This window comes from Dromaius novaehollandiae, chromosome 11, assembly GCF_036370855.1.
Source record: "Dromaius novaehollandiae isolate bDroNov1 chromosome 11, bDroNov1.hap1, whole genome shotgun sequence".
NCBI lineage: Eukaryota > Metazoa > Chordata > Aves > Casuariiformes > Dromaiidae > Dromaius > Dromaius novaehollandiae.
The window spans coordinates 23749390-23769283 of record NC_088108.1 but is presented as its reverse complement, the minus strand read 5'-3'; the positions used below and the strand labels follow the sequence as shown (position 1 = coordinate 23769283).

Genomic DNA, 19894 nt, shown 5'->3' with positions numbered 1-19894 from the left:
GTCACAAGCTGGAGGGCTGAAATAGCCCTCTCCTGCATTAATTTGTGCCTCAACAAGATGAGATCTAACACTGCCCTTTTTGAAAGTTACTAAATTTTCACAAAGCACATACCATTTTCTCCTTCAGATGTCTGTGAAAACTGGGAAAGGATGGATAGATATAGGGAAAGCTGAAGTTGCAGATGGATTTCTAGAGATTGCCATGAGGGTAAGTTATTTTCTAGTTTTCATTTTATAAACACACCTGTTTGTAAGTTCCATGAGTGATACTTAGTCTTTTGTTTTCCAGAGTATAGAAAAACTGTATGCAAAGTTGCTTAAGAGGAGTAATGATGAGGCAGATATTCATGTGCACAAAGCTGATGTGGAGAAGGACCTCTTCAAAGTACTCTCTTATCAGGCTGAATCAGTATGTGTTCTTCTCAGCTTTCTTTATAAGTCACTAGGAGTGTAGAGGGGAACTCTGGCCCAATTATTAGACGTATGAATGCTTGGCATTGAAGACTTGCTGAAGGATGTATTTCCTGAGCTTAGATGTAAGATCTCAGATCTGATGTTTGCATTCTGTGTTGCAATAATTTAATAATTTTTAATTTGCCTAATTTTTCTCAGTCACTTCTGCTGTATTGTTTATATCTTCTAGTTCAGATTTGTTGCTCTGTGATTTGGCTAACACAGGTGTTTATAAAACAAACAAACAGCTGCCTTTCTGAATCATAAATGTGTCAGTTCCAAAGGTGGCCTGTGCTCGACTGAAGAAAGAGGGATAGATAAGATTGATTTAGAGCCTGGGTCTCCATATCTGCAGTAGGGTAACATATACACAGCAAGATTGGTCATTTCAGAGCACTCATCATACTTTGCTGGTATTTGTGGACAGGCTGACTGAAAAGTACATGAATGCAGCATTCATCATGACTGTAGGTAGTTGAGGTTAATATCTAACGAGTGGGTATTATAAGCCACGCGTGCAAAGTCTTCTATAACTTAAAACAATTTTCTTGACTCTGCAAACTCACAAACAGTAACACGAAAGTGTTGCATGCCATGAGATGGACATCCTTCTAAACATGGATACCCTCTCCTCCATGAACTCATACATGCTGGTCTTCACATATAAAAGCTTTAAACAGTGGGAGAATTGGTATAAAATCATAAGATCTGGAAATAGTGAGTTCCATGACATTTGATGTTTTCCTTGAAGTCTCAGTCTCTGGTATCATGCAAAGAAGTAAGAATCTTCATGATCGTTATCAAAAAAAGGAGCCTAGCTCAGTAAGAGGAAAGTTTGAAAATATGATGAAAGTATTCTAGAGGATCAATAATACAAATTAAAATAATTCAAAGGATATAATTGGAAAGTTCTATGTTTTTGCCAGGTGTGATCATGATTTTTGGTGCCTGACTAATAATTCACGAGTCAAAATAGTTCTGATCTCCATATCCAGAAAAGGAGTATTATCCCCAAAATTCTCAAGAGCTTCCCAAAGCAGACCAAAGCAGTGACCAGAATTTTAACTTAGCATCTAATTGATCATGGAGACAAGAGAGGATCCTAAATTGTTGGAGAGGTGTTGTAAGGTTTGTTTAACTGTTACAGCATCTTAATATTTGAATGAAGTGGTCCCATGTGTCTTGCCATTTCATACATTCTGCATAAGGACTGCAGTGTTTTTCTGGACGTCTTTATCATCTGGCAATATATAGAAATATACGGAATTACTGCAGGACTGTAAGAACAGATTTTTAATACCAAACCTGGCTTTATTAAATGTGGAAAAAAGCTTACTGCCTAAGCCCCTTTTTGTAGAGAATCAGTATATTAATGAATTTTTAAGACAGATTGTTCACTAACAGTTTATTGGCATGTTCTGCTTTCTTAGGCAGTTGCTCAAGGGGATTTTCAAAAAGCAGTGATGTGTGTGCAGCGCTGTGAAGATATGTTGATGAGGTTGCCAAAAGAGGTTAGTGAAATCATCCTTTCTGTATAATTCCAGAGTTTGAAAATCTGCTTTCCTCTTTGTATGTTGAAAAGCCACGTGTTATAGAAATTTCTGAAAAACATTTTGAGAACTCTTTGTATATCTTTTCTGTGGTTTTTTTGCTGTTTTTGTACTAAAAATATTGCATGAAAACAGTAGGTATTTTTCTTCGAAGTTCACTTTTTCCCATTGCTCACAGTTTATGACTCAAAATAGAAAAAGTCCCAGCATTTCATTTGGCATATTTCTTTTTCTCACTGGGTATGAATGAGCTATGCCACAGTATGCCTGCAGTGTTATGTTAAACACTTTACGTGCAGCCCTCTCAATGCAGTAAACTCTCTTCTAGGAAGAAACCATTCACAACTGAACTTATGAAAAATAAGGATTTCACATCTGAGAGCGATTATTTTATTGTTCATGCATAGTGAGTCTGTGCTTTTGTCTCTGGACTACAACGAGATCAGAAATAAATTTGTTTGAGACAAAATATTGTACTACCTGTCTCATTTTTGCCTGGGGGGTTGAAATTCTAACCTTAGTCCCTTGCGAGAAGCAGCCTTTATGGATGTAAATGGATATAAAATATTAGCAGTCAATTAGCATTTAAAATAACTTTTCAGTCTCCTCTTTGGACAGCTTATGACAGTTGCAAATCATTTGAATGGAAAGACAAGTTGTTATGAACAGACACTGTAGTGGGGCTGACCGATGAAGCAGAAGGCAGCAGTGCTCTGAATAACCAAGCATTCAGAACCCTTTTTCTCCTGAATTTTGTAGTGCAGACGATCATTTTTTAATCCAGTGAAGACATGCTGGGAAAAAGCCTGCTGTGGAAGAGGTGGAGTCCTCTTCATTTAACTATGTAAAAGTAAAACTAGTTTTACAGCATTTATGTGAGACTCAGGACTTTGGGCGATTTTTCTTTTAAAAATTAAATTTTAGTCTCCAGTTAATTTTTTAGTCTCTCCAGTTTTTCCTCTTATTCTTTAATTTTCATTATTTACTTTTTACAGTTCTAGTGCTTTCAGTCTGATTTCTTGAGGAATTAGTCTACATCATGTGTTTGTACAGTTCCACTGTTGTATGTGTCCTGGAGAGACTGGTTAATGTTGCTTCACTTTTCTGCAGAACAATGTGATTCCATTTTCGTTATGTTCAGTTTCCTCTTGTATAAGGTCAAATGTGATAGATAATAGTGGATATATCTTTAAAGTAAAAAGCATTTTAAAGAACCTGAGACTGGAGTACCGTAGATGTAAAGAAGTTTCTGCAAGATCGTTGTAGAAGAAGGACTCTCTTTATTGCAGACCTGTTACCTATCAATCCTCTGTTATAACTTTGGAGTGGAAACCTATGAATGGAAGAAGTATGAACAGAGCTCCTTTTGGCTCAGGTAATGTGAAAAGACAAACAAAATCTGGCTTTTGAGATGTGAAAACATGTGAAGGAAGCGGAAGGCGAGGGAATATTGAGGTTTATTGAAAAATGTAAATATGAGAATACAAGCTTTTAACTGAACTAAGTTGGCTAAGCATATACTTACCTTGGTGACATTTCTTTAGTTTACAGACACATTCTTTTGGATCTGCCTTAGTCTGTTGCTTGACACTTAGGACTGTTCTTCATATAGGTTTTCATGTCATTAGAATGAAAGCTTTCTTTTCATGCGGAAATCATATCCATGGTTCCTCCTCACCACTTACTACTCCTCCTTTTCACCTTGTCACTTCTTCTTCCAAAGAGATTTCTTCTATGAAGGGGCTGTTCTCAGCTCTTGTGCCATTCATAATACAGTAGTGAAGGGATTTGAAAGTTTTAGGATTTGAAAGCTTTAGAAAAAAGTAGAGGTATCCTCCTGGCCAGTTTTAAATAGATGTGTTTTAAACAGGATTTGAATTTCTCAAAAAGGAGGTGCTTCACTGAGAGCAAGTCCTTGGCTGACTAAAGACACTCTGTGCTGCAGTGCTCTTATCCATTTTCCTAGGTTACAGCAGCAGTTCAAGCAGCTGCACAAGCTGGCAAATGTATTTATTGTCTTCCCAGAGTGAACCTCTGAAGTGATCTTTATAGATTTTTTTTTTGATTTTTCGATGTCGACTGACTAATTAAAGACACTTCAGAAAATCGCAGCAAAAGTAATTAATGTGCTGAAGGGATTTTCTTACCAGAAAAGGTGAAATGAGTAAAATCTGTCTAATTTGGCAAAGTGACAATGTACTAATTATTTACAGATATGTGTGGACATATCGAGTAAACCTCATCATCATGGATGGTTGGGTAGGATCCAAATGAGTGACATGGTATTATTAAGGAATAAAAAATTTAGGCTATCAGGAAGAATATCCTCATGCCAAGGCCATAACTCAGCTCACAAAGTTTGTTTTTATTTCTTCTTGTTCTTTTTGTTTTAAATACTTAGATTAGCTGAGAAATCAAATGACTTCACGTCTGATTGAGAATATTCATGGTCACATATGGTATCAAAGAGGATTTGTAGAAATGCTTAGAATTAACTATAACTGGTGCTTTGGAAATTATTCTTTTTATTTTGTTCTTGTGAAAAAAGAAATACTGAGTCCTGACATAGTCATGACAAAATTTGAGGAAGAAATTAACCTTTGCAAAGTGCAAATATTTTTCTGGAGAAAGAGATTTAGCTCCATCTAGTGGGTTAAGATTTCCTTGTACTGACAATGTATTAGATCAGGAAAAAAAACACCCAGTCATTCTGTTTTTTTCTTTTTAATGGTTTTTTATTTGCAAAGTTTGAAATCCAAGCTGATTTTGTTGAATTTTTGTTTTCTCTTGAGTGATCTTCTGTGCCGTCATTTAACTTTTAGAAAAAAAATGGGGAATCATGACTCCCAGGTTCTGTTTATGGCTCTGCTACTGACTTGCTGTGATATAGGGAGCAGGTCATATATAGCTTTTGTATATGACTGTATTGTATGGCAAGTGAGAAAACCTAGTTAGTTAAAACTGATAAAGCCTACTGAAATGGTTGAATAGAAGATGTTACAGAAGGTGATGCAACAGGTTGAAGAAAGTGATTGAGCACAGTTTTTGATATGAGGATTTAGAAAGAAAGCACAATCTTGTGTTCCCCAATAAATGTGAGCACCAAGATTAGGTTGTGTGGTTTAGGTGGTTTCTAATCGCCTGTGAAGTGGGAAAGGATAGGAGCATTGCACATACCAGAAGACTGGCTGAATTTATCCCTTCATCCCAATTAATTATAACTTTCCCTTATCTTTGATAGCCAGAGTTATGAAATTGGGAAGATGGATATGAAATATTCTACTGGGAAAGAAATGCAGGTAAGAAGTATAAATAATAGGAGATTTTTGTTGACGTGACTTCACTGCATCATGTGCCTCTACTGTGCCAAACCTGACAAGTGATTCTCTGACCTCTTCTTTAGCACTGTCTGCTGCGAAGTCTGGCAGAGTTGCAAGTCTGCTTGCTATGAGTGTCAGGCTTAGAGTTGAGTCACTGATGGGTGCCCTTAATCACTTTTGAAGCTAGTATTTCACAGAGATTATACTATAGAAAATAAGGCTGAAACAGACCCTAAGAGGTCATTTCTCCTTCCTTTCCCCCTCTTCTTTCAAGGCATCGTCTGTTATAGCTGTGTCATTTCTGACAGATGTGTCTCTGTCTTGTTCATAGGCCCATTACTGCTAGTACTACCCACAGTGGATATGGAGATGATTTTATTCTCTTCCCCTTTATATAAACCGGTTACATATTAGAAGACCGTTTTCATCCATGTTTACATTCTTTCCCTCAATGAAGTAGCTAGCCCCAGTTCCTTCAATTTCTTCTTTCATTTTGTTTCTCCAGATCTCTGATTTTGCTTGTTACTCTTCTGCTGTCCTCTAACTAGTTGATTCATATTCTGTTTGAATTACATTGTTAAGACTGGACCCAGCACTTCTGCTTGGGCTTTAGAGCAGAGCAGTCACTTTACATGTCTGATGCCAGGCATAAATAAGGCATTTGAAGGCATTGAAAGTGCCCTAAATAAGTAAGGCATTGAAGGCATTTCTTTGACTCAGAGAGGTTTTATTTTTCATGTCCTTAATTTTAAGACATTTTTTGTAATCTGAATGTGTTTTTTTCTTCCTATTAGATGAGGTTTAAACCTTTAGGTTTTTTTTCTTTCCAGGCTAAAGTGCTGCGATTATTAGCTACTGCCTATTTGGAGTGGGATTGCAATCTGTATCTTGACAAGGCACTGAAAGCTATAAACTTGGCAAATGAGGTAGTAGTGTGTTACAGTATTTAAGTTGTGCAATAATTGAAACTCAAACACTTATTAACATAATCATATGGAAAGTATTAATTACTGGTACGGTATCCTTGAAATCAGATAAGTTAGGGACTGAGGTGTGTTTGCCTTGCTTTGCTTTGGTTTTCAGACTCATAAGTATGTTTTGGGGTTGGCAGCTTTCTTTGTAGAGAAGTATTGCTGAGCATGCAGAACTAGAGCTGTCTTGCTTCTCTGTACTTTTATTTGATAGTGGGGTCCTTCGATAATGATATGACTAAAATTTCTCTGGCACGTATTCATGAAAATTGTACAAACTGGATAAACTTTAGTGAGGTTCATCTGAGGTTTAAAGCACCTGACTTTTTATGTGCCAAACTTTTCTTTTGCTTCTGGTCTGCAATGGACATGTTCACACTACATTTTGAGTCCCCATCTCATTATCCATACAGATGTTTGAGCAAGTGCCAGATAGGTTGAATTTTGGAAGCTTTGTAGCCATACCACGTCAGTCTTATTTCGAATAAATAATTTAGCTATAACACTTCACTAACACAATTCTGTTTCTTCTGAGACCTGGAAAATGCACTGTACCAACTAGCCTGAAGATACATAGGTATATACACACACATATATATACATATATATAAAACCAGTCACTACAGCAAAGTCTTCAATAAAATAAAATATTCAATAAAATATTACACCTGTACAAAGTCCTTTTTCAACATGAAGATTTGGATAGATTTTATGCTTCTATCTCTTCAAGTTAGAGTAACTTAATTTTCAAAAGCATTTGTCTTTTGTTGACCGCTTTTTAATTCCCATAGGCTGTTTCGTATAAAACAAGTTGTAAGTATAAAATACTATTTTAAATAAAAGTTCAAATTTACTTTTTTACATGGTCTTAAAACTTTCAGGCAGGTGCTGATGCATGTGCTGATGAGATCAGGATAAATGGCAGTGTATTTTAACCATTCGTATAGCATACTACTACAGTATCTAAGCCCTTTGCAACTTTTATTATATTTATCTTCACAAAACTCTTTGACGTGGAAGAATGTTATCTTCATTTTTGGTAGCATATATTTTGATAATATATGAGGGTATGGGAAACTAGAAGAAAATTTGTATTCTGGAGTCTGAAATACGCAGTGTTTCAGCGAGAGCTGAAGTGTACAGTCTTCATTGTTTCCATTTGCCAGAAGGGTGCCCTAACACTTCCTGCTTTGTGAATAAAATCGCCTAGATGCAGTAATCAGTCATGTTCATAAACTGTCCTAGACATAGTCGTATTGCACCTTCTTTGCAGAATTTTCATGTTTCATGAATGAGAGCTGTCCTAAGCACTGATATTAATATAAAATTTTATAATTTATATTTATTTTTATAAAAGTAAAAAATTTCCTTATGGTCAGTTTTTTAAAAATTTATATCCCATATTCTTACTTGACCTATCAATGATCTTAGAACTAGAATTAGTAACTTGCTGGAGGAAGCGTGATCTAGTGAATTTGATACATAATTGTCAGCTAAGGAAACTTGAGTTCAATTCCAAATTTGTGTTAATGATTTGGTGCATGACCATTTTGAAAATGAGAGGAAGAATAAAAAAGATTTAAGAAGGAAAAGGGCTATAACAGTGGCTGCTATTCGTGTCATTGGTTAATTTCACTGAGGTATATTTTCTGTGAAACACATCAGGGCAAAGCAATTTTATTTTCAGTGAGTTAAACCAGTGAATTTTTCTGTCCGGTGCTTGTTTGGATTGGATTTGGTAGACAGTGTAGTTTCATTTTGATTTGTGTGGAAGTTCAACAAAAAATTTAAGAACAACAGTTCAATACCAGTATGAGAAAAAATAATGATTTGAACTCTTATTAAAATCTGATTTCTCCCCTTACTTATTTCTCTAGAGTTTTATTTTGGTCTCGTTGATCTCACCTAGACACTAGATTTCATATTATTATAAGCTACTTTGAATTCTACTCATATGAATTCTAGAGTAATTCTGGCAGTTCGCACATAGAAAATCAGGAGATGTTTCTATCATTCAATATTTTTCAGCTTCTGTTTAAAAGTATTGGAAGTGGACCACAGCAAAAAGAGATTCATGTGTCTCTTGCTTACATTGTCCTCAGAGTCTTTTGGCCACATAAAAATGAATAATAAATATGTACATTGCATCTAAGAAGAAAACATTACCAGTTTCTTATCTGTTGCTTCAGTCATTAAAGTGGAACTGAAAAATGCAAGGGAGCATATACAGTTTTTTGATTTTTTCTGTGTTATGAATGTGCTGGACTCTCGTAGGATCTATATTCTACAAACAACTGTCTAAGTAATGTATTGTTTTTTCATTGTGCAGGAGAGTTTGCATCCAGCAGGGTTTTTTTTGAAAGTTAAAATTCTTCTTAAAAGTGGAGCATCAGATGAAGACATCAATGCAGGTATCACACAGTTCTGTATAGGATTCATAGCAAGGTCATACTATTCCATATGCAAGAGGACAGCCTGAGTTATGAATAAAAAAAAAGAGAAAAAAAACCCTTTCTTGTGTGTTTTAGAGGAATCTCCATTAGCTAAATGTCACAATCCTGGTTTTGGAGTGCAGGCCATAGCAGTCAATGTTAAGACAGGACTTATGCAGAGGTGGATGAAAATTTGAATTAAACATAAGTTTATTCTGTTGCTGTTCTGTGAGAGTTTAAATAGGCTTGCTGGAAATGGGGAGGGGGGAAGACCCTGAAACCTGTTAGAATGAAGACAGTGAAAATACAGCACATAAATTACGGCTAATTTTAGACATAGGCCTAAGATTACTTAAAGAAGTTGGAGGTGCATTGTCTCTTACACAGTCAGTATAATAGAAAGGCTTGTGAAACACTGCTGTTCTGCATCTGTGATGGTGCAGATTCTGGGCAAGAGGTCAAATGTATATTAATGTGTTAGTATTAACCTGTGTTACCACAGTTTAGATGGTTTGTATGGGGCATGTAAACTCTTTTCTCCTTATTCCTTAAACTTGTCATTTGAAATGAATTGATTTTTCTGTTGGCATGACAAAAGAAGAAAGTTTTCGGGGAGATTTTAGAATAGAAAGAGTAGTGTCTCAGATAAATTTTGTTTCCATAAATAACGAAATCTTAAGGAGAGGGGCTTCCTGGTCTTTTTGGTTGGAGAGCATAACGTATATGACGATCGCTCTGAGATATAAACGTACGATGAGATAAGGAATTTCTTGCACAGAACAGGATGGTTTGAATGCTGCCAGGAATGGAAACTCCACTTCAGACGGCTGCTGGGGAATCTCAGCCAGCTTTCAAGTGGACAGTTATTCAAAGCTTAACATTGTAATAGTTGGCTTCTTTTTTGCAGTCTGAATTGTTCTGTCATAGTGTTGCCCATCAAAACATGCTCTGATTGTACATAGTGTTGCCCATCAAAACATGCTCTGATTGTATTTTGTAGAAATGAGAGTCCAGTCAGTTTTTTTAAGCAGGTTAACAAGTAGTTGTACAAACACCAAACAGTTTTTTTTTTGTTGACCAGTTAGAGTTACCTAAGCTGGATGTCTGTCTTCTCTTAGATGGCTGGCAGAAAAGAGACTGTGGTGTCCATGCACTGCAACTTCTCTTTATTTTGAATGAATGTTCCTGCTAAGTTTTAGGCATTTGACTAAAATCCTCTATTGTATGGCTAGAAATGCTTAGAAGTGCACAAGTGCCATAGAAATGCACCCTTTGACAAGTGTTACAACCGTGTCTCTGTGTTCCTTCTCTGATCTCATCCAAGCTACAGCTGTTTAAAATCTCACCATTAATTTTTTTTAAGGCATTAATTTTTAAACTTCAGCTGAGTGATCCCAAACTGATACCTACCTATGAGCACCAGGCAATTCAACAAACATTTTGTGGTTTATCTAAGACTACTGATGCTAAAGGCACTAGGTTTAAGTAATTCCAATTGCAGTGTGATGCAAACCACGCAGCCTGAGCACTGTCCTCAGTCATTTAAGTGGTTCCATTTAGATAAGGATGAGACCTATTGTTAGAGAACAGCTTGAGGCAAAAGTTTGTGCTATTAATGCCTATTCTATTCCTGTTTTAAAGAGACAGAGGACTATAATTCCAGGGCTATGGGCTGTCAGCTTTCTGTAGTACTAAATTCATTGAGACGTGAAGAAAGGAAAGTCAAAACACAATGAATATGTTTTATTCTTCTTTAGTTTTAGAATTATGTTCTTTTTTCCCAAAGAAGCTGTAAGACCATAAAGTAAGCAGTTAAGCTTTTAAGTTGACTGAATAATTTCAATTGCATTATGTTCTATCTAGCTGTTGCAGAATTCCTGCACTGTGAGGTGTCTTTAGACTTTTGCTTGAATGCTGCCAAACTGCTGCTGGAACATGGAAGGTATGAAAGCGTTGCTAAGTGGAATGAACACGGTATTTGAGCTTTTGAGCGTGCATGTTTTTTAAATATATGCAAAAAAATGCTCAAGTGACCTAAGTGAAAGAAATAGTATGATCAAGTGTCTCCAAACTAAAGTAACTAATAGCAACCAATGTGACATAATAAAAAAGAAGCAGAATTACTAAATACTACAAATCATTAGAAACAATCTGTAATGTGCAAAGAATTTCGTAACGTTGTCAGGGAACAGCAAGTGCAGGGCTGCTCTATGAGGGAAGATGAGCCAGGAGCCTAGGGTGATTGCAAGACCTCACCAAAAAGGACACAGTCCCACAGCATCTGAACACAGCAGGCAGAGCAGGGTGCCAGGAACAGGGTTCATCAACAGTCTCAGACATGGCAGAGTGATGAACCAGGTCCAGAGTCCATCCAGGGAGTTCAGTCAGGAGCAGCAGGAGATGAGGCTAGAGACAGGACTGGAGACAAGCTGCCTGCGATCCAAGGTGTCTCTCCAGGAGACAGTGCTGGGGACAATTACACCTATAGCTCAGGCAAGGATTGGAGGATGAGGCCTGAGCTTAAACAGAGCTGCTGAGCACTCAGAGGGTGTGAGTGGAGGTCCCAGGTGAGGCTGGTCAGGGCAGTTAAGGCCTACTGGTGCACTCAGATCCTGACAAGTCTTTACTTCTACTTTTAAAGATGTAGAGATCAATGTATTCCTTGTAATATTTTTTGTTATTAAATATACCATATTTTGTTATTAAATATACCATATTAAATAGACCTTTTTTTATTAAATACACCATATATTTTATGTGTATACTGGAAGAGAGAAAGGCTGAGGAATACTTTGGTCACTAAACCTAGCAAGAGAAAGATGGCAGAGAACTCCTGTTACACAGTGAAACTTTATTTTAAATAAAAACTGACAGAGATAGGTCAACAGTTTTGAGAACCAGCCTGTCCTTTCTATAGCAAGGTGACACAGATTATGACAGCTGCAGAACAGGTATCAGATAAGGTTGAGTGGCAATTTGCAATGCCATAGCCTTACTTTGGAAAGATTAGCACTGTCCTTGTGTAATTTTAATATATATTGTGGTCAGAAATTATCTGTTCTTCCATATTAACTTACTAACCCTCAGAATGAGAGAGTTTGGAGTCCTAGAATCATTCTTATGAAAAAAAATACAGGGAAGAACAAGCTTCTACAAAGTAAGGCATGACATTTCACCCAGTCAGGTACTCCATCCTGATTGCCTATGTATACACTTTTACCTTGCTGTAAATTCCTGTTCTTTCATTTTGAGGAGTAAGCTGTCTTACGAATATTGTGAAACCAGCATGTGCTCGTAGGAAAGTACTGGTGAATAGATGACCTGCAGTAAATTCATACCTTGACTTTGTTTTAACGTGACTGTGTGTCAGTAGCACTAATGAGAAACATGCTGTATGGTGTGAATACATTAGTCTTTATAATTGAAAATTAACAGCTCTTTCTGTGCAGCCTCTTAAAAATGCATCTGTTGAACAGGGAATCAGTGGGTTTTGATTTTCTAAAATCTGTTGCTGCACAATTTGAATCTTCACCTGACCTTGGAAAAATCACCCTGCTCCACATTGAGTTCCTGTTGCAGAATAAGAGGGAGCTGCTTGCCAAGCAAAAGGTTGAAGAAATTATTATAGGTCTGTATCCGTCTTTTGTTGAAGCTGGATTTAGTTGGCTTAAGTCTTTAATTCCATTTTTCTTTCTTCTTTAGTCTTGTTCTTTTTATTTGTGTCTCTTTTTCCTTCTGTTTCTATTGCATGATGACTCTGAACTTCTGTAACAAATGAAAATCATCATAAAGCTCAGGGTTGAATTCAATTGCTAGTACAATTACTCCTTCTTAGTGTAGCCTGTGTGTAACAGATATGTATGGGATTAGAAATATTCACTAGAAGATCTGTGTAATGTTAATACTTTGTCCATCCAGGCCAGTGTGTTTTAGTTTGTCTGTATTAAAACTGGTTGCAAATCCATGTTTGAGCAGCTGAATTACAGGTCCCTTTTTAATGTCTTCTGCACTGTAGTATTTTCTGTCAGAAATGCTGGAAGTCAGACAGTGTTTTATGTAGCATCTAGCTGTAGGTTGAAGAGACATACTATCATCGTTCAAGCATGAAAATATCCTTTTGCTCACTACTTTTTCTTTTCAGAAGCAGGATATGAAACACTGGATCCTGACTGAAGCTATTGCTGTGTCAATGTTTCTTAGCCGCGGACCACTCTTTCTCGGATAGTTCTTAGGTGCTTCCCACTGTGCTTCTTAAAGTTCATGTAAAATGCTGATTTGCAGTATCTTTTCAGGTCATTATACTGGGAAACAGCTGTTGCCTGAAACCTTGAACCAACTGCACATCATTTTGTGGGACAGAGCTGCCAAAAAATATGAGGTTTGAGACCAAGTAGTGTTGTTTTTATCTGTATTAGTGAAAATGAAGAACTGATTTTCCTGAGTGTTTTGGTATGTCTGTTTTTGGTTAGAGGGTAAATTACGACTAAGATTCCTGTTCTAGTTGGAACTAGTTTATTTTCATCCAGCTAGGTCTTCTTTTCCATTGCAGCTGCAAGCTTCATGTAGTCTCCTCTCAGGGTTTGTACATGGACACGCTGTTATGGCCAGGGGGCCTGTGTAGTCCATATTTTTGGTTTTGTCCTGGGAAGGATGCAAAAATATTAAAATATGCTTTACATTGTACTGTATTTTAGTCTTTAGAGGCGCCGATAATCAATTGTCAACTGCCACTTCCTGTCTGGTTTCTGAACTGGCCAGACAGGTGAGTTATGTGGGGAGCGGGTTCTGGAGATCATTTGCTGTTTCTCCAAATCAGCTATGACTTCAGAAATGCCATTTTGTGCCACAGCAGAAATTGGCTATTGCAGTACATTAGTATTTTGGAATCGGAGAGTGCAGGGGCTGCGTGAAGTACACGCACTGTAGCCTCCCTGTTTCTACCAGGGCTGGGGCCCATGTTTGAGCCAAAGGACCACACACTGCCGTTCGGCAGGCGCCAGGTTCGTCCGCTTAAAACAACGAAACCTAAAATATTTTCATAATGATCTTTAATTGTAAAGCCAGTAGTTGACATGCGCTTCTTGCCCGGGAGCCATAAATTCACCTTGGCAGTTTGGCACAACCACTTGCTCCGTTCACACCGGTAATCTTAACTCTTTGCCGTCCGGATCGTACACCCAGCTTCTCGGCATCTTGTTGTGTTCATATTGACATTTGTGCTCCCGTAGCTACTAACAACTTCACCAATTCTCCTTGAGGTCCAACTGGAATCAAACTATATGGGCCATCATCGCTAACCCACTGGTAAGCCTCCACTTGCCGGACAGGCAGACCCAATGGCCTTCCGGGCATTAGTCATTTTTTTGCTTCATGCCCTGCAATTCCTCCCTACAGGGGAGGAAGGGGTTGTCTCCCTCTCTGGGAACTGGCACCGGAGGAGTCAGAATACACTCCCTGCCTTCACCGTTACCTCATTTCTGGCATGCTTCAATCAGACTCAAGGTAATGCCGGTAGGCTGACCTTGAATCGCGGCTCTGGGAATGCCTAGGGCTAACGCTCTCCTCCATCATTCATTTCTCCGGTCTCGAGATTCTGTTTGCAGGTTTTTAGATTTATTTCCCTTTGATTTAGTTTCTGTTCCCTGCTTCCTGGGTCTCACCTTATGGTCTCCTCCCCGGGGCTTCAGGTTTGGTTTTTCAGCCGGTGCATCGTCCCAGCCCATTTCACGGCTGTAGTTAACAATGCCATGCATTAATTCTGCCCATGTAGGGAGTTGCCTGTGAGAGTTATTACCTCGTCTTTCATTATATTCTGTGTCTCTTTTGATCTCATCCTGTTTTTCAATGAGAAAGGGTTTAAGAATTGCTGGGGTTTCTTTCATCAGTGGTTTTAACATTGCAAAATGTACTGTAGCAGATAGTGGGACATTACTGGGTACTTTTTCATGTGTGGCTTGCATGCAAGTGGCTTTTGTGATGGCTGTAGAGAGCTCACTTAGGATTTAACGGGGATTATTCCCCCAGCCCAGTTAGCTACTCGGCTAGTGATAGAACAGGGTGTATCTGCGGGGTTGGATCCTAAATGTAAGTAAACTCCCAGACCCCAGTAGCTGTTTGCTTCGTCCTCAGTCAGCATTATTTGGTCGCTGCCATTTAGGCATACTCGCCACAAGTATCCAGTTTCAGTATCACCTGCTTTTGTGCTCTCTCTCTCTTGCAAATTTGTCAATTGTAAGGGATCCCAGGGAGTGGTTCACGTAGTATGTTGCAGGACACCACCCTGAGGTCCCTTGGTTCTTTCTGTTTTAACAATGGGTCTAGCTTCATATTCAGGGGGATTTGAGGGGAACAAAGGATCATTTTCTTCTGGCTCGCTATTCTTGGGATCACACCAGATGCTCCATCCCAGTCTTCAGGGGATACTGTTAGTTTCCTAATCTGTACAATGTCAGGGGGACAGGGAGTCTGCATAAGCATCATCTCGACCTTTTCTGCTAACTTTTGTCCTTTTTCCTTTTCCTCCTGTAACTGTTTCTGTAGCTGTTCAATTTTTAAGGACAGTAACAACTCAGTTGCCTTCCTACCTTCTATTTCTTTCTTTAGGTCCTGCTCCTTTCTATTTCTGTTCTCTCTTTCTTGATATGCAGCTTCTAAACAGGTACATAGTATCTTGCAGATAACTCCTTTCCCTTTTCAATCCTTTGTGTGGCCCCTAGTTACTTCTGGTGTTTTTCAACAGCTTCCCAATTATGCTGGTTGTCACAAGCCCATTCTTCTGAGAAGTTGGGACTTGGGTTCACTCCATGCCTCTGTAAATAATCGATGATACTACTTGCCATCCTGCCGACTACACCAATTTGTTGCGGATGAGTGAGGAGTGATGCACTTCACTCGTAAGAGAGAAGTAGCAGTATGTTTTATTGAGGTAAGAAAGTGATTTACCAAAGTTCAGTCCTAAATAAGACAGTGATTTAACAACGGTCGATGGCAAGGTTCACTCGGTTATTTACTGCGTGGAAGACAAGGTCAGATGAAAGTGTCAAGGAGACCCTCCCGTTGCGTCATGAGGTCCAGAACGAACCTCCTTGCTTTCCAACCTCCTCCTCAGAGGAGTCTGGGTGCGGCTGGATCCAGTCCTAGTCCCAGACTTGGCCAGTGGTTTATGTCTAGAGGATTATGTGCACAATCAGTCAGAGCTGGAACTTGGCAACGTTTGCAAAGTTTCAGTGTGTTATTAGTCACTTAGCGAGGCTCTGCTGTGGGTAAGGAATCCCTCGACCTCGAGGAGTGACCTTGAGCGGCGCCCCTGCTCCAGAGGAGGTCGTGCGGCGGGGCCCGCTGCCGAGCAGGAGAGCTCACTGGGCTCTGGGCTGCCCGCTATGTATGGGGTGAGATGATTGACTCATAGTCATATTTGCCTGCTAGATGGGTTTTAGTTGGCGCCTGCTCAGTTAGCCCCTGCGTATGTGCTGTTTACGGCGAGGTCAGGTTGGGGAGGGCGTATATTGGGGGGGGTAGGAAGGAGCACACCATCACAACTTCCTACCCTCTGTTGGCTAGTTGTTACGTTATGGATCATGAAGGGTTACCCTGTATATATTGCTTTTTTGTTTAGCCTATATAAAGTAGTTTTGGATGCTTATATTGTGTCTTAGGTTCACATATCTTTCATACAGTGGGTTCTCTTCCTATTACCCAAAACCAGATACCTTTTTGTTCTTGCAGTATTTGGAGAAAATGAGCTCATGCATCAGTCTTGTACTTTTCTCATTTGCTTCGTTCCTGAGTATATAAAGAAAAACACATATTGTGACATTTTATTACCTCTCTTCTGCTTAGTCAAGGAGTACATTATAGTCAGAGCTTTGCTAATGACACAGCTTCTCTCCTCCTCATTTTCAGATAAATTCTTCCCCTTTCTTTATTACTGCCATTTTGACTTCTAATCCATCTGAGTTCACTTTTCAGCTGCGAGTCCCACACCAAAGGCTTCCTGTAATATGTTCTGCTTTGTGATATATGGGAGGACCATGGCAGTAAGTCAAAAGAGAAGGTCTAGAAAAGATTCACATTTTCTGTTTCATGCCTTGCACTGAATCTTGCAGACTCCTCTATGACAATACCCAGCTATTGCCAAATAGTGTCTTGGCAATGAATTTGTCATGTATGGTGGCATAGAACAGATCCTGTCTCCATTTGTAGCATCAAGGGACCAGGGGATATTGTTTGAGCCAACTTCTTATTTTGTGTCTTTAATGCAGACTGTCATATCAGCGATACTGATTTTTGGCACTAATCTGGGCATCAATGAATGTCATGTTCTTGAACACTGTTAGGCTCCAGCTTCTGGTGCTCTGTTTTATGGTGCAAGGGTTCGTATCATGGAGAGAGTCTTTTATTTTTTTTTTCCTTTTCTGTTTTGTATTTAGTCATAAGAATATCCTTTTTGGGGTCAGACCAAAGATCCAGCTAGTCCAGTGTCCTGTCTTTGATAATGACCATAAGAATAAGGGAAGAGTAGGAACAGGGAAAGCATCAGTTCTCCAAATGAATGTACCTGCATTGTAGGATCAATGATTGCTGTTTTGGGGCAAAGGTTACACTACTATTCATTTTCTAGGTTTGTTTTGTTTGATTTAAGAGAATGTAGGCGGTTTAATCCCCCAAATAAGGACGATTTTTAAAAAAAATTTCCTAGGCAAAAAGCTATTCTGAAGCTCTTCAGTGGTACAACTACTCTGTCAGCTTCTACACACCTGGGCAGATAGATCAGAACTTGGCTAAACTGCAGAGGAACATAGCTTCTTGCTATCTTCATCTGAAACAGCTTGATAAGGTATATATATATTTATTTCCATTGCTGTTATTTTTATAGCTATGTCATTGGGACTTGGTTTACCTCCTTGTTATTGTACCTACTTTGCTCTGAGAGAGAGGGAACTGTCTTTCCTAGCTTGCGTGATCCAGCAGGAAGATGTCATTCTTCATCTTAGCTGCTACTGGGATCTTTTTTATCATCTGTTATTCTAGTGGGGGGAACCATCCACAGGTCGTGTGACCATGCCTGTATATCAGATTTCTTGTCAGATTAGGAGCCCTCTTCTTTTCTAAGAAAGGTGAGCCCTAGCAGGAAAAGAGTCTGACTACTAGAACTTCTCACAACAGCTTATTAGCCCTTACCTCTGCAGTGAAGAAGTGCATCTGCTTTCCCTGTATAGGCCTTCTGGTTTGGGGGTGTTATTTTTCACACTTCAGAGTAATAGAAGGGAGTTGAATTTCTCAAAATCTTCAGGGCTTCTCATGTGGTTTAATTCTGTAGCTCTGATTCTGAGGAATCAGTTGTGTCATTGTCAGCCTTTGGTGCCACCTCCTGCTCTGGTCACTTTTCTTTTCTTTCCAGGGAGGATGCTGCCAAACCAAGCCTCTTGGGGAACTGTATAAATATCAATAATGTAGGCATTAAAATTTTGTATATCTGTATAGCTCTCTCCTCTTGCAACATATATTACTGATTTCTAGATGTCAAGTTGTCATTGGACTAAATTGTTTTAATCTTTTCTGTTAATAGGCTAAAGAGGCAGTAAAAGAAGCAGAGAGGTGTGATCCGAACAGCGTTTTTACTCAGTTTAGTGTCTATAAGATTGCAGTGCTGGAGAATAATACTGACAAAGGTAGAAGAAATGATGAGCATAATATGTCTCAGTATGAGTAATTTGTTATCTCTTTTTGCTTTTAGAAACAGTGGCTCTTTTAGCCTGCTTCTCATGTTCTCCCAATTTCATGCTTCCTTTCCTTTCTGAGTTATTTTAAGTTAGTGTCTATATCTATCCCATTGACTTCTGTCTTCTGACTCTGTCTCAGGCCTTCTCCAAATGAGGTTTCTTTCTCCCTTATTCTGTGAAATTGCTCTTAGTGTTCTGACCATTTCTTTTAGATAAAACAGTTAGTCTGAGCTGTATTTCGGTTTACCTTATATCTTTCCTACTTTTGACTCTGTTGGTTGTCTTTTTCTCCTTAGAATCTTATCAATCCTGAGCTCCCATTATCTTCTTCTTTCTGTGCTCATTCTTTCAAAATGTTGTAGATGCACCCTCTTTTACTTTTCAGATGAGATTTTAATATCTGGCTCTCCCTGTGCTCCCTTTTTTCTCCTGTCTTGTGTTCTAAATAGTGTAATCGATTCTCAAGACTGCTATCTTTATTCTGTAAAGCACAAATCTTCCTCTGTATTTTTGCTTCTGTTTCCAGTTTGACATCTTGCTTTGTGACATCTCCTTCTCCATGATTTTCTATCAGCTTAAATTTAAAACGACTAAACTGAACTCAGTTTCTGCCTTATGTCCCAACTTCTCTCCTTTCCTCTGCAGTTGTTAGAATCAGGCAAGTTTATTTTTTCAACTGATACAGGCATTTTTAACCTAGCATATGTGTTTGTATTCTTATTAAAATGAAACAAAACCAGCCATCTTCTCTACAAGCTGTGTATAATGTCTGCATGGGTCTTAGATTTATGGGGAAGCTGAAAAGGACAAGCATAATTCTTCTTTAAGAAGAGGGAAAAGTAAGACATCTGGAATTATAGGCCAGCCAGCTTTATTTCCTTTTCTAGGAAAATTCTGGAATAATCAAAACATTTGTAAGCACTCATAACAAGTGGGTGAATAAAAGACATGGATTTATCAGGGCCCAATTGTGCCAAACAAAACTAATTTCTATGGCGTGGACTGGAACGTACGGTTAGAGAATAATCCAAGGGAAAGAAATCTCATACTTATTATGACTAGTTCTCTGAAAATGTTAGCTCAGTTCTCAAAAGCAGCTAGGAGCCTAAGAGCGAGAGCAGATGAACTAGGTCAAACCAAAGACCAGTATCCTCGTTCTGGCAGTAGCTGTGAGTGGATCTAGAGAAGACTGTAAAAATAGGGCAAGCATATGATATCCTCCTGAGTACTTTCCCAGGCTTCAATTATTTGTGGCTGAGGATCCTAAATAGCAAGTAGAATATTAGAATTATTAGGAAATAAGTGGAAAGCAGAAGAGTAGCATTTCTAGGGCATTGTATAATTCACAGTTCAGCTACATGCATTTTTGTGTGTTCTATTTCAACAAAGATTAGTCTTGAATGAGGAGCAGAAGTGCAGAGCAGATTTGGACTGTTTATCTTGGCA

General features: G+C 38.6%; 1 protein-coding gene across 7 annotated transcripts in view; it reads left to right on the top strand.

Moving 5' to 3' along the window:
* The window catches only part of TEX11 (testis expressed 11), a 40961-nt gene that overhangs the window by 4078 nt on the left and 16989 nt on the right, over nt 1–19894 (top strand). For 5 of the 7 annotated variants that reach the window (XR_010391089.1, XM_064518383.1, XM_064518384.1 and 2 more), the window contains 12 exons: nt 128–208; nt 290–409; nt 1884–1964; nt 3293–3378; nt 5245–5302; nt 6154–6249; nt 8624–8705; nt 10590–10668; nt 12203–12354; nt 13019–13104; nt 17425–17562; nt 18295–18397. Coding sequence is in view for 6 of the 7 variants with exons in the window: in XM_064518383.1 (XP_064374453.1) it covers nt 128–208; nt 290–409; nt 1884–1964; nt 3293–3378; nt 5245–5302; nt 6154–6249; nt 8624–8705; nt 10590–10668; nt 12203–12354; nt 13019–13104; nt 17425–17562; nt 18295–18397 (1162 nt within the window). In the remaining variant the exon portion in view is untranslated. The remainder of the gene's footprint in view (nt 1–127; nt 209–289; nt 410–1883; nt 1965–3292; nt 3379–5244; nt 5303–6153; nt 6250–8623; nt 8706–10589; nt 10669–12202; nt 12355–13018; nt 13105–17424; nt 17563–18294; nt 18398–19894) is intronic. The other 2 variants (XM_064518385.1, XM_064518386.1) reach the window with 2 other exon arrangements.